Source organism: Oreochromis niloticus, linkage group LG9, assembly GCF_001858045.2.
Source record: "Oreochromis niloticus isolate F11D_XX linkage group LG9, O_niloticus_UMD_NMBU, whole genome shotgun sequence".
In the NCBI taxonomy this organism is placed as follows: Eukaryota; Metazoa; Chordata; class Actinopteri; order Cichliformes; family Cichlidae; genus Oreochromis; species Oreochromis niloticus.
Genome location: NC_031974.2, coordinates 5,998,034 through 6,012,763, shown reverse-complemented (window position 1 = coordinate 6,012,763; position 14,730 = coordinate 5,998,034). Strand labels below are relative to the sequence as shown.

Sequence of the window (14,730 nt, the reverse complement as noted above, 5' to 3'; positions counted from 1 at the left end):
GTAACAGGGCAGTTAATGTAGGGGGAGAGTTCTCTTGAATAATTTACTTAATAATTAATTAATTTAACGTCTTTAATGCAGCACAACCAAAACAGTAACATTGTAATAGAGATCCTGAACACATCACGATAAAATATCATACAAAATACACACACACACACACACACACACACACACTCTGAACCCACACTGAAGTGTTTTTAAGCATGTAACCTGTGTATTATATGTTATAAGATTGTGCCACTTGCTGTATAAGATTTAATAATTAGGATTAATGTGTGACCTTTGACCATGTTGTGACCTATTGTCAGAGGGTAAAGCAAAGGGTTAACCTATTGGTGTCACTTTGGACCGGGCCCTCAGCCAGCGCCAGGTGTGAACTCTGGCCGCTATCTGACCCCAGCAGCTGTGCTGGGCGTGTGGGAAAGTTACCCAGCAGCAGGGGGCGGCGACACTGGTCCCTATATTAGGGGACCAGAGGACGCCCCCAGGGCTCTTTTCCTCCTGCTGCTGCTACCTGTCCGTCTCCGTGTTGCTCTGCTGTCTGTGCTTAAGGCTGTACACCCCGGGGTTTTGCTTTGCTTGCTTTCTGCTTTGTAATTTTCTCGCTAAATGTCTGTATGTATTTTTCCTGCTGTTCATATGATTCAGTGTATTAAACTCTGTTCCAAGAATTCTGCTCTTTTACAGAGCATCTTTTTGAGTGTCTTGGTTTTAATTGGATTTGGATCTCCACATCGTTGGTGGGAGAAGGTTATCAGGATGGCTTCAAAATTTGCGACCACACTGGTCTAGGTGAATTGTAAATATTTAATGAATAAATTATGATAATCATTTAATCCTCACATTAAACTGTGCTGTTCCTCAGAAGAGCAGAGAGCTAACAGTCTGACAGACAGATGAGGAGAGACCAAAGGAGCAGCTGGAAAGGAGAAAACTCAAATTGTACTTCTGTGAAAACCAACCTCACACCTGATGCACTGTGTCTGTGTATTAATTTAACTGGAAAATGGTTCAACTGTGGAAAAGTGTAAATATTTTCACTTGACTTTGGGGAGCTCCTGACTGAATATATGATCCAGGAGCAGTGTTGGGTGTAATGCATTACTGTAATTAAATTACTTTTCCACTGAAAAAGTAGAGTAATTAATTACTGTTCATTTTTAGGTATTATATCTCTGTTTGTACATTTTGTTTTATCACTGTATACTTTTTACAGTTTATTACTTTTTCAGACTCCAGACTTCATGTACAATATAATCAGCTTTAAGGAGACATAAATCTTTCTTAATAATAATGGATTGCATTTATATAGTGCTTTTCGAGGCCCTCATAGCACTTTACGATTCCACTATTCATTCACACACTTGTGGAGGTAAGTTACAGTTGTAGCCACAGCTGCCCTGGGGCAAATTGACAGAAGCGAGGCTGCCATATCACACCATCAGCCCCTCTGGCCATCACCAGTGGGCAGCAGGTGAAATGTCTTGCCCAAGGACACAACGACCAAGACAAACATAGCTGGGGGTCGAACCAGCAACCTTCTGGTTACAAGAGGAGCGGCTCAACCCCCGAACCACTTTTCCATAGATGCCTTTACTGACCTGCCTTAGTTTTGCTGTGCAGCTCCTTTTGTAATCTAGCTAACTCAGCTTTTGTCTGCTGCTCAGTGGGAACTCTAAATTACAGCAGTTCAACGAGCTTTTCATGATCCGTGGTGCACTCCCATGCTTCTCGTATTTCTTTAAAAGTAAAACCTACACAGGTACACAACCACTCAAAATTTGTACGACAACTCTCCAAACTAGATCTGCATCTGAGTTGAGGTTAATCTGTTAGTTATTCTCCTTATTGACTGATTAGTTGATTGTTTGGTTTATATTTTGTGAAATAATGAAGAAGATGCATCAAAACCAAGTTGTTGTTTCACTGACACAAAGATAATGAAATTTTCTTGCTAAATCTGAACAACTAAGATGGTGAAACAGCAACATGTTGTTTTGGGGTTTTACTTTTTTATTGACTTCAGCTGACATAAGGAGAAGTAGAAGAACAATAATATATGAAAGATAGCCGTCCAACTTGCTTTTCCATGATCTCAGACTTCAGATCAAGTGGAAATATTTTGGCCTTATGAAGCAAGACTTGTACTGATAGTCTAAGGATATTGCCAGAAAGTTTTAAAACAAGAACAATGTTTCAAACCGCTTGCAGCCAACAGGGGAAAAACTTAGGAATAAAGTTGCTTCTGAGAGAATTTTGTATCGGTGAAAGACAAAAACCTACAACCAGGTGTTCGTGTTACCTGTGCAAAAGATGGTGACGACAACTTTTTCCAGCGATGTGATTGGAAAATATAAATGCTGGGAAAAAAGTAGAAATTCTATAGGAAAATCATTATTGATTTCTAAAGCTGGACAAACATGAGGAATTCAAACGAGAGCAGAGGAAAGAAAGGCAAGCTGTGCTTAATTGTTTAGCACCTTTCAGACACGAGCTCGACATTCTTTACATAACCTGAGGTGGAAACGAATCTTGATTTACTTGAACAGAAAAACCACAAAGTCAGCAAAATGTCACACAAAGTCCCGGTTAACATTTTCTTGATACTACTATCTATTAAACTATTAATACAGAAAAAATGATTTAAATCACTACAGTAAAATATAAGTATATTCAGAAAACACCGTATGCAAAACATAAAAGGTCCTCATGATTGTACCAAAGATAAGACTTGAATCCAGAGTGAATGACTTTCTCTGTGATGGAGTTTGAGAGCACTGGTTTACATCTTGATCTTGTCTGGAAGAAGCACGAATGGGATGGATGGGATTTATGTGAGAGTTTAGGCTTGAGTTTCCGTGACAGCCTTCGCCTTAAGAGTATTATTTGTTTTGTTTTGTTCTGTTTGTTTTACTTCTCTGTCTGGAAAGTGGAGTTAGGGACGTGGCCAACTGGATTAATACCTGTCCTAACCAGACCTGGACTGGCACCTTTTTAATGTAATCTTTTAATTTATTATAAATGTAGTGGAGAAAATTTGAGCATCTAAGAAATAACAATTTGCAACTGATGAAAATATAAAAATAAAAATATGAAATAAATATAAAATTGCTTATGTATAGGCTCATGTTTACTTACAGTCATGTTTCCGACCACCTGTTTAAATTTGTGTCTGAAGAAAACGTTGTCCAGGGTGAAAGCAGGTGTGGGAACTTAATTTAAACCTCCCGTGTGCTGTCAGTGAAAAAGAAACAGTTTCTACTCGTTTCTACCTGATGCATGACCAAAGAACTCTGCTCTTCATTCATCTGTGTAAAATGAAACTGACATTTTGTGTGTTGACTTTTTTTTTTCACCCGGCAAATGACGATACGTTTACACAACGTCATCCTCCAACAAAAAAAGTTTATATAGCAGCAACAAACACTAGTTTGGTAGTAGCTTGTAGTCTCTTGTAAAGCAGTTCTGGCCTCCGCAGCCCATATTTAACACCCCTGCTCTGAATCACTGCAGTCAGTGAGTGTGAAGCTATCAGTGTGAAGTACTTAGCTGCGTTTACTCAGTTACGCCGCTATTTTTTGCATTTAATATGTTAAATGCAAAAAATAGAAGAAAAAAAAAGAAGATAAAAAATACAGTTGTTGTTTCGGAGGGCAGCACGGTGCTGGGGTGGTTAGCACTGTTGTCTCACAGCAGGAATGTCCTGAGTGTGACTCCACTGGCTGGGTCCTCCTGTGTGGAGATGGCATGTTCTCCCCATGTGTCCAAAAACATGCATTTAGTGGGGTTAGGTTAATTAGTGATTCGAAATAATAATCAAAGGGCATGCATATAAAAAAATATTAATAATAAACCAACAAAATGTTTTTTTAAAATGAATAACTACATGGATGAGCATGAATGGTTGTCTCTTTCTATGCGTTAGCCCTGTGACAGTTTTGGATGGATGGATGTCATAAATCACACGGACGCAGCTTTATCACAGAAATACTTAGATGCTATGCTGTAACTATAATTATTCGTGGAGCTCATAAGATGTAATGAATGTAATGAAGTGGTTCCATATTCTTACAGACTAAACCATCTACCTACTTCCTCTAACAGTGAACAGTAGTTTTGCTCATTTGTTTATCTTCCTGATCTCATTCAGGTTTTTTGAACCAGTCAAAATGGCGCCCCGTGAAGGATACGAGGATGGAAACATCGCAGAGAAGCACATAGCAGAGACCGGAGCGACCGGCTGGTCCACATTCACAAAGCGTCCCATCAGTCGGTGCTTCAGTTATCACCGCAAACATACAGAGTGAGACAACATTTAACATTCAGCTGTTAGAGTGACACGAGAAGCTGTTCTGAACGTGGATCCGTACATGTGTAAAATCACTTAATACCAACCAGTCGTGATAATAAATGCACTAAATCTAAAGGATGATGAAGAGCTGGTGGTCACAGTGCCCGTGCATGATATTCTTGACTTTCTATTTGAAACTATCTGCAGCTGACTATAGATTGATGCCAGCTGTATGTAGAAAATGTCCCAAAGAAGTAACATGGTGCAAACTGTTAAATATAGCTTTTGACTTCTAAGTAATAAAACACAAACTTGTTTCAGTTCAGCACACTCCGAGGGCAGCTGCTAAATACTCAACCCTCGAATGACTCTGACTTTATTGAGCTTCTGTACTTTTACTGCAGCCACGCTACATTTTTCTCTTTTAGCCAAAGTGACTGAGTAAATCTGTCTTTCAGTGATGAGCTACAGATGGACACACCGAAGTTTCCCACAGCCAAGTTTCTGCTGATGAAACACAACTGCAACCAGGAGCTGATCGGATCTAAAATGGAGAATGAAATTGTGAAGTAAGCATGATTAAAGATGCCTTAATTCCCTGTCTTTGTCTTGTTTTCTGATACCTTTATGGAGAAAATGCTAGCTGGTCTAAAATTAGAGGTAACTCCAAGTGTAAAAAGTTCATGAAGCAAAACAACAACCAAACTCCAGCAAACACCAGGATCACACAAGGAAAACAAACAGGCACAAAGTCAAAGTAAAATAGGACGTGACCTAAAAAGGACTTGAGGACAAGATTCAGTGTGACTCTGTGGGGAGACTAAAACATAATACAAAGAAAGAGATAAATATAGTTAGTTCACGTGTTTCCCTGTTTTCAAATTTTGTGCAATGCTAAGCTAACCGGCTTCTAGCTGGAACGTCATATTGACAAACTGCGTTGTGTAAGGCAGTTTGTAATATTTCAGTGCACTGTTTATAAATACATGACTTCTTCTTTTTACAGACCTCCGTGTGTGAGGACAAACAGTAGAAGGTTTCCCCCCGATTTATAGATTCCACCCTGAACCTTTGAAAAGACACGTAAGTTTACTTCCTCCTGATCACATTAAACCATGTTGTCTTTTTAATCATATATGCATAATGGAAATATATTTCACAGGTTATGCCTAAGATGAGGAATGAAATCCTTGAGAAGCTCGATTGATTCTTGTAAATCTCCTGCCAAACTCAGCGGGGCATGAAAAGCGAGACTGCCGTTACAGTTGCTGTAAAAAGTTGCTAGAAAAAGACGTAAATGCCAACAAAAAAAAGAGGTGATCCTGTTCAGTTTTGATTGTGTAGATTATATTTTTCTACATCTGTATTCTCAAGTGTCAAACGTGGATTTGAAACACATCCAAGAATTGGGCTTTAAAGGTTTATTTAACACTGTGAATGCAAAGATAGAACTGGACCAACATGCAGATTACCTGTAGTTATTTAAAGCCTCTGTGTGGTTTATTTCCATAAAATATGTAAAAACCTGTGAAGTACTGCAGGTGTCTGTTTATGGTGGATAGTCTTTGATACCAGGGTCACTGTTTCCTACCAACAGATTGATTCCCATCATCTTTCCTTATAAGGCTGGCAGTGTTGGATGTTTGTTTGTTATGCGTTTTTCATTTCATGTCAACAAATTCCAGAAGATAAGATTTCTTTAATACATCAGGTGATTGCTGTGAGTTTTATCAAACAGGGAGAATTTGTCAGTGCTCACTTTCACATCCACATCTGAGCTTTTTGACAATGATCAGCCCAGCGTCACAGAGGAGTGACAGTGTTCATGGTCTTCTTGTGGAATTTAAATTGTAGCCATCTGAACGTTTCCACTCTATTTCACTGATATGCTGTTTTTCTTTCATAGAGTTTGTTTGTTCTTGTTGTGGATCCAGTTCAACTGATGTATGTATTGTGCATCACAGTTTTGTTCCATTTGATGGGAGATTTTTTAAAAGCAATCATGTAAATAAAAACATTTAAACTGGTGTGTGTCACAGTAGATTTGAGTAAAAAGAAACGAAAACATTGGTTTGAAACAGGGTCTCAATCTTAAATAAGCTGTGGGTCCCTGCTGGCCACTTTAGTGCTAAAGTAGTACAAACAAATAAGAAAACATCCAGATCCATATTTTTTTTTTTTTTTTTTGCTGTTTCTTTAATTTTAAACTGCAAACGTAAATGCAAATATTTTTCCTCACTCTTAACTAACTGAAGCCTTTCTTTAAACTACCAAATAAACAACATTTTTTGCTTTTTAAAGAAGAAGAACAAACAAATTCTCCCTAACAAAAAAGCAGCTTCAAGGGCCAAATTGCACTGTATTTCTTCACTTACACAGGCCACAAGTAGGGGTGGCCCCCGGGCCACGAGTTTGAGACCCCTTTTGTTTGAAAGAAAGGATGATTTTTTTAAGTAACACTTCCATGATGTGACAAAAGAAAGGCAAGGAAACAGAATGAAATGATTAATATTTAAACAAGTTTCCAAACATTTACTAATAAATGAAGCCATAAGACTACTTTCAGTAATCACATTAATTTCAGCATTTCATATTATGATTTTAGCGTTTTTGTCAGTTTTAAAGACATTTATGCATTTTATAATTTTGAGAAATAGATGATGAGAATTTAAAAATGTATACCATGTTATTAAGAAATAAAAGGTGTTTTTAAAATTTATTTAAAATGTATTTTTCTACCGTGGCCTTCTTAGCTGGACGTTCCTATTTCACAAAGTTTAAATTTTCCATTTAAATTACAGGAAAAACAAATGTTAATCTTCTATGAACAAAAAGAAATTTTGAATTTCATTCAACAAAAAAAGAACAATTGTGATATCATGAAAAAACATGTATTTCCATATAAGGGTCCCTTTAAATCCTAAATAATTAGACTTTGATAACGAAAACATTTTAATATTTAACATCGTAGGTGCTGAACAGCCGATATAGATCCAGCACAGTGACCGCTCCTGCCTCTGTGCAGAATGACAGAAAACTTTAAAGAAGACGTTACTGAGCTTCTCAGTTCAGTTTAACTCACATAATATCACAAACTTATACTAAGGAATCACTGAACAACACGATCAGATGCTTTTCAATGACTTGTTAACACCTCATTTATTTAATCCATCATTTCAAAAAGCAACACATGATGTGGTACTGCAGATCATTTAAGGGGCTCCCACAAAGAAACAACAGACTGTGCAAATAGTGCATATTTATAAAGATACAGCAAGAAAAGGCAGACGAGAGAAAAACGGGACAGATCAGCGTTTCTCAGCCTCTGAGCCGAGATTCAAAGAACACGAGCAAACAGTCAGATTTCAGCCATATTTCTGTGTTTAAGTTGATTTATATGAACTCAGCCTTTTATCTTTTAAGCTTCTGATTTAGATTTAAAACATCTGATATCACAAAAGCTGAAAATATGAGGAGCTGAGAAAGCGCTAGACCAGGAGGTAGAAACACAGGGAGGTAGAGAGGAAGACTAAACAGAAAGAGCACACTTAAGGTCCAATTTCCATCAACATTAAAGTATCAGGTCCATCTTACAGACAGACACACCGATTAGCTTCAACAATGGCTTTAAAGAAAACTGTTCAGCTTATAAAGTTCACACGTTTGTCCGTGACGGTTTAATGGCAACGAGCTGCTGTCATGCTGTCAGCTGCAGTCAGTAAAGATCCTTACATGTTTCAAATTTACAGCACAAAACAGCATCATGCAGATGAACAGACCAACGAGGAAGACAAATAGTGATGCTGCGTTCCAGATGTGTTAGAAGATCAGAAGATTCTGATGCATGAGGCTTCATGCATCAGAATCTGGTTAATCAGAAGGTATTTAACTGTAAATATTCCAAACCTGCAATAATATCTTTTGGCAACTTGAGGGGAGCAGAAACAAAGTGCAAAGACAAAGCTGGTGTAATATCTTCTTGATAATGCACTTAAAGACACATTTTCCACAAGGTGAAGCCATGTTTGCATCCACAAAAGTCCTCTTTTAATTACCAGAAGTTAAGTTTAGGGTTGATTTGAGCAATGAAAGGTTAAAACTGAAATGGTCTCCTTTGACACTGACATGGTCACGGTGATATTTACCCCAATTTTGACATAAACCAGTCAAAATCCACAAAGTCAATATAAAATCATGAACGTCTTGTGGTCTGACTTTGTCACACTTTACACCAAAGTGCAGTTCTGTTCAAAATAGGACCAACTCTTAATCCAATTTCAAAGGAACGCCACAAGCATTGAAGGCTTTTGTTTTATTCTCCTCAACTCTACACAGACTATCCAACTAGCCGATCAGTATAGTGTTACATGTAGCAGCTGAACTGTAAGACGCTATTCTTAGAGTAGGTGGAGACCAAATATGCAGCTGAAAGAGTGAAAGTTTGACTTTTGGGGTGAATAGTTGATTCAGGATTGTGAAAATGTGACAGAACCTGCTCTTTTAGATCCCCCAGGGACTGTTAATACCAGATAAGTTAAAATGACCAAAAGGCAGAATGCAAATAGTATCACAGGTATCACAGCCCACAGGCAGACGTCCGGATCTAAGATAAGAGAGCTTTGATTGACTTCATGGTAGCAAAAACATGTGACTGCAGTGTCTCATGGTAGCAACGCTGCACACACAAGTTCACCAAGGGGAGATCTATCCAAGTATCACTGTTCAATCGTTCAGTCAACCAAACATTGGAAATCATCATCTGGAATAGTGACAGACTTTGGCATCATCACTTTCCGAATTAGATTTGATGGATATTCAGCAGGTGAACTCAGTAATGGACAGTCACGTGTCTTTATTCCTGCTGCTTGTCTAAACTGGCAACAGTTTGCAGACACAGTCATCACAACAACTTACTAAAGTGGTAACATGTTGTTCTACTGCCCCCTGGTGGACATAAAACATCCATTATACCAGTAACAAACCAGTATTACCTGTTAATGCAAAGTTAGCTATTGTGGGAAATTTCCGCTTTCTGACACAAAAGGAAATGCAGCAATGTAATAAACTCTTCATGCATGCTTCTGCAAAATAAAAGAGCTTTGTACAAGTCAATAATTTCCTAATAGTTTCCTGGAAATAGTGACACGTTGTATGAATTGATCTCAATAACTGGAGTCTTTCTAAAAGTCAACCAATGAAAATAATTTATTACATCTAGAAAAATATTCCCAATTACACACAAGTAATAAATTAATATTTATTATTATTTAAATCCCCCAATAACCAAGTTACAGTAGTGGTTTCCAGAAAATTATTATTAGGAAATTAGAAACCAGCAACATAGAGCCATATCAGTACAGCTGGTATAAACGTAGGTCACTTGAGGCTTAAGTCATGCAGAATCCACAGTATGAGGAATGTGTGTTAACATCAGCGTACAGTCCGTCATCTTTGGCACGTTTGATTTCCTGTTTGACATAAATATTAGAAGCAGCCACATGAGACAAGTTTAAAAGGAAAACATGTGCAGAGATGCCCGACAGCTCGATCCGGCTCTTCATCCCCGCCTCTGCTCTGCTGGATTTAACGATTTAGTGTCTTTTGAAGGCAGAAGAGTCAGAGCTGGACGTTGCATAGTGTTGTTAGAGAACAGAGGCTCAAGCTGTACTTAAAAAACAAACAAAAAAAGGTAGAGTAATAGCTTCATGGTGACAGGGGAATTTCATTTTTCCTGTAAACACGAGGCCCAGACTTTCAGGCACTGTAGAGTCCATCGCTCCCTCTGCTGCTGGTCTGTACGCCCATGTCTGTTGCTTCTGTTCAGAAGCAACCTGTGTGCACATATGAGCTCTGGGAAGGTGTGGAGTCTCTCTCAGTCTTTGAACATTGTAAGGTTAGGTTCATAGATGTTACATCACAACTGACGCCATGCTGGAGGTGACGTTTACAAGGCTGTAAACAAAACTGTTGTATGTCTGTAACAAAGAGTCAATTCTGGTTTTTGGAGCTACTAAACACAGAAAGTAACACACACCAATGAGCCACAACATTTAGGTGGACTGGTCTGTCCACCTTCTGTCATAAATCAGATGGTGGACAGTCATGTTAAACATGGCTGAGCCCAAAACTCACACTGCTCCACACTGCTTACAAAAATGTTTCCACTATTGGCTCTGTATGATGTCACAAAGTGGGGACAGTCATAATGTGGTCACCCCAGGCTGTGAGAACAGAAGTCCTGGCAGTTTAAATGAATAACATTTATAATTTTGATGCAATTAAAGATTCTGCCCCAGGGCAGGGCAGGGCAGCCCCCCCCCAACAGTAGTGGTCTCCCCCACAAAGCAAAAACTGCCCATGACTTGAGGTCCATGCCCGACCCTAACGACTGTCCTTAAATAATGCGGGGTGCATTGATTGGTCTGCCTGCTCTGGCTCATCCTGCTGATGGTCGAAGAGATTTTAGTGGAGTTTAGAAGTTTTGGCCTCTAGGTGGAGATCGTGTTCCCGGGAAGGTTTTGCGTCATGTTTCATCATGCTGGGATGAGACCACTGCTGTCAGGGAGTGTTGGTAACATAAAGGGTGTATGTATTTAGTCTGCGACAATCTTTTGATGGGATGCCAGGACTCAAAGCTTCTCAGCAAAGCACTGTTTTTTTCACAACATGTGATTCACTTCACCTGTCAGAAGGTTTAATGTTGTGGCTGCTTGATGTATGTTCAGGTGTCGTCTCATATCTTAGTTTAGAAACTGGAGCTTATTAGAGCTTTTTCAGATTAGTGTAACTCAAACAAATGTGGGTTTGAACAAACCCACAAAAGCCTGCTTGGACAAAATTTGGGGACCTGACTGCATTTTAGTTCCTGCTTTATTGACATGAGTATTCAGAAATATTTCTGCCTTAAGGGCAGACATTCCTCTAAAGCTGCAGCTTAAAGCTCATCACAGTAATTAGTAGGTGTTTCTAAATAATCTCTGGTTTCTGTGACTTCCTTGTGTGACACAACCATTTTAAACGGTTTTGACCACACCTGTTTTCCTCTGGCACGTTTGTTGAGCCTGCCAAATAATCTATTTAAATCACATAAATTGCCTGTTGTCAATACATATATTTATCATTTAAACTTCATGTATGATTTTATCTATGATTACTTCAGTCATTTTTCCAGTCCCTGCTCTCTGTGAACATGTCAGCATTCTTGACGTGGGTCTGTGTGTTTGTGGAGAGTCTAAATCCAAATACTCACCACTGAGAACTCCTCAAGTAGCCATGATCAGATTACAGTTTAAGAGTAAATGTCTCCTGAGAGTCTCAACTCAGGGTGATGCTGTCTTGTTAACATGCAATCACGAGCTATGATCTATGATGTGAAACAGAGATCATAACATTTAAAAAGCTCCAGCATGACCTCATCTGTTTTTGGTCAGAGTCCCGTCAGACCTCCAGAATAGCGTCAGAGTGTTTTCTATCCACCTTCCACTCAAGAACAGAGACGAGCCCCCCTCTGCCTCAGGTCCAGACCTCCATCGGCACCATAGCCTCCTTGGAGCCGATGGGTGGAAGCAGGTTTTGTTCAGACAGGAACTGAAGAGGAAACTGAACGAGGAAACCACGGATCTTCTTCAGCTCCTCCTGAGCCCGAGCCGGGTCCTCTCTGTCCAGGCCAGCCTTGGCCAGGTAGCCCTCCAACTCCATTATGTTACGGACGTCGCTGGATGGCAGACAGCGGAAAACCTGGAGGAGCAGGAGAGAAACAGGAGCTTGGAGCAATTTTTTAATGTCATTATTCAGGATCTATGACTGATTATGTATTTATAGTATTCCTCCATGACCGTGTGACAGCAAGTGGAAAAGTTCAGCTTTACCTTCAGCTGATATGCTTGTAATTTTAATATTGATTAAATCGTCCATTAAATAATAGAAAACTCATGTAAAAATATATATTTTATAAAAAGAAAGAAAAAGTGGAGCTGAATACAAAGGAGTACACTCACCCTCTGGTAGATGGAGGCGTTGCGAGCGCTGGTGGACATCCAGACCTCCTTGTAGAAGTGATCGCTGATTGGATCCGAAACATCGATGGTGGGATCTGTGTAAGTGCCGAGGATCGTCCTGAGGGACACAGAAGGAGGGTGAGACACACAAAGATATACTGAACAATATAATAAATAAAAACTGAGCGACAACCTGCTTTAAAATCGTTACATTTCATCATAATATTAAACAACCAAGAGACTTAAAGGGTAGAAAAATAATATAATAATCATACAAAATTTACACATTTACTTCGAGACAAACTTGAAAATAGTTTAAAAGGCAAATAAGGACTATGTATAAAAACGGCTCTAATTCCTAAACAGTCAATACAATACTTTTGCAATACAACATAAATTAAAGCTTAAAGGCTGCACTTCAGTCACATCTGGATTGTTTAATTTCAGGGATTGAACCACATATTAAAACCAGTGACTGTGTGGATGTTTGCACTATCACGCCTCTTTTTATCTGTTCTCTGGTTTCTTTTTTCTTTTTGAAAGAAAACAATGTAACTAACTAATCAGGATCTAGATGTCAGTATGGATGCAGAAACTCAAGTCGTGCGTGATGTGAAGGGAAATTTCCACACTGGCAGAGGTGTGCAGTCTGACACTGTTTGAAAGTCTGAGAAGTTTGAAATCTGAGACTTTACTCTGCACCCAGTGAGAGGTGGTGACGAGCAGAATCCATGTCAGAAAACAAGGAGGTTAGGAGAGCAGTAACGCACTAATATTAAATGAATCTAAAAGAGGGGTTTTGCCTCAAACACCCTCCTTCAGGCTGGGACTGAACCTCCCATTCTTTCCATCTTCTAACTCAATCTAAAAGCGACACGACACCCAGGAAGGTCTTTTAAAACAGATCACCACTTTAGCGCTGGACAGCTGATTTGAGAATGTAAGTTTCCAGTTATCATCATCATTTAATAATCAGTGTTTCTGTCAAATAAGTCTTTCTAATGTGAAATTGCACATTTTTCAGTACTTGAAGCACTCGAGCCGGAGCTGCAGGGCGTATTTTCCCGCCTTGTACGGCTCTCCGTCCATCACCGAGTCCACCATCTCCGAGTCCTCCACGATCACCGCCACCTCGCTGTCCCGCTTTCCCAGCATGCTCCGGTCGTTGATGTTGGCAGAACCTGAAGAAACAGAGGATCAAACCAGGCGTCAGGGGACAGAAGACACCAGCAGGGGGCGCTGCAACACTGGATTTTAGACTGTTTAGGTTTCTGCTGTTCAGGCTGTTTGCATCCCTCTCACAGCCAGTTTGAGTGTACTGGAGGTTTCTTCCTCCCCATTTTCACTTCACTTTATGTTAGAATCACATCCTAATCATAAGACTTTCTTGTGCTATTTCAGTTTTTTAAACTTGTCTTTGTGGGTGTGGGCAAAATAAAAGCACCAACTTCCCATTTAAAAACAGAGAAAAACGCTTTTATTCCTAAATTTACCTACGATGCAAACAGCAACAAAACAGTCAAGACATCAGCAACATATCCGGACAGTATTATAGGATGCTGACACAGTTCAGTGGTCAAGAGTTACTACCAACTATCACCTAAGCTTCGAGATGATTCACAGAAAAAAGATCTTGAGATGAAGTTTGGAGAATGTTTGAAGAGGAAGTTCTGCTCCCTCAGATTATCTCTTTATTCTTCTGTGGCCGAGTTTTTCTGTTATTTTAACCATCACTTCCCCACATTGTCCACCAATATTTATAATACTGATGTCACCACATTATCAGATAATTCTGCCTTTGAAATCTACTGTACTAACTCTCCTCCCCATCACCACCACATGCGGCCGGGTGTCAATGACTCTCAGATTATCCGTACACGACACTCTGGGGGCTTTCTTATGAAAACATCCAAGAAACTCAATCATTGCCTCCCAAATTCACCCATCAGAGTCTCATTTTATATCTCGATATATAAAAAAGTGGCTTTAGATGTCTCACAGTGGGTTTAAAACCTGAACTAAAAACTTTGAGTTTTTAATTCAAGCGTCTGAAACTCTGAAACTGTCCACAGTAAGAAGGTAACATTTTTAAACAGCATAATTTAATATTAAAACAAACTTAACAAAAATGTAATACCCTGCCTTTGGTTGCTTACATGAAATGATCCTGATGATTTTATAACACACAAACCAAGAAGTCAAATCTAAGGAATCAACTTCAGTAATTTCCTTAGATTCATTCTATTTATTGGAAATTTATAAGGAAATTCTGAATTAAATGATTAAAACTCTTATAGCAATTTCCTAATAAACAGAGTTATGGAAGCACGCGTCTTTAAATGAACTTATAAACCGAATAGATCATCAGCTTCCTGTAAAGCACTGCATCTTCCACTAATCTGCACAAAAGACAAACTCTCATCAGAAACAGGTGTTTGA

At 39.1% G+C, this 14,730-nt stretch overlaps 1 protein-coding gene and 1 long non-coding RNA gene across 5 annotated transcripts in view; one reads left to right on the top strand and one right to left on the bottom strand.

Moving 5' to 3' along the window:
- The first annotated feature begins 4,034 nt into the window (after positions 1 to 4,034).
- On the top strand, positions 4,035 to 6,341 carry LOC102081510 (uncharacterized). The gene is made up of 5 exons (XR_002058655.2): positions 4,035 to 4,049; positions 4,154 to 4,306; positions 4,753 to 4,863; positions 5,301 to 5,377; positions 5,457 to 6,341. It is a non-coding gene; the product is annotated as an uncharacterized LOC102081510 (long non-coding RNA).
- A 1,083-nt stretch (positions 6,342 to 7,424) lies between these two features.
- Positions 7,425 to 14,730, bottom strand: part of LOC100710619 (phospholipase D1) — a 52,996-nt gene continuing 45,690 nt past the window's right edge. For 2 of the 4 annotated variants that reach the window (XM_003456245.5, XM_005460979.4), the window contains exons 24-26: positions 13,319 to 13,472; positions 12,292 to 12,409; positions 7,425 to 12,031 (exon numbers count right to left, since the gene is read on the bottom strand). In XM_003456245.5, coding sequence (XP_003456293.1) covers positions 11,807 to 12,031; positions 12,292 to 12,409; positions 13,319 to 13,472 — 497 coding nt within the window. In that variant the 3' untranslated portion in view covers positions 7,425 to 11,806. The remainder of the gene's footprint in view (positions 12,032 to 12,291; positions 12,410 to 13,318; positions 13,473 to 14,730) is intronic. The other 2 variants (XM_019352901.2, XM_005460978.4) reach the window with 1 other exon arrangement.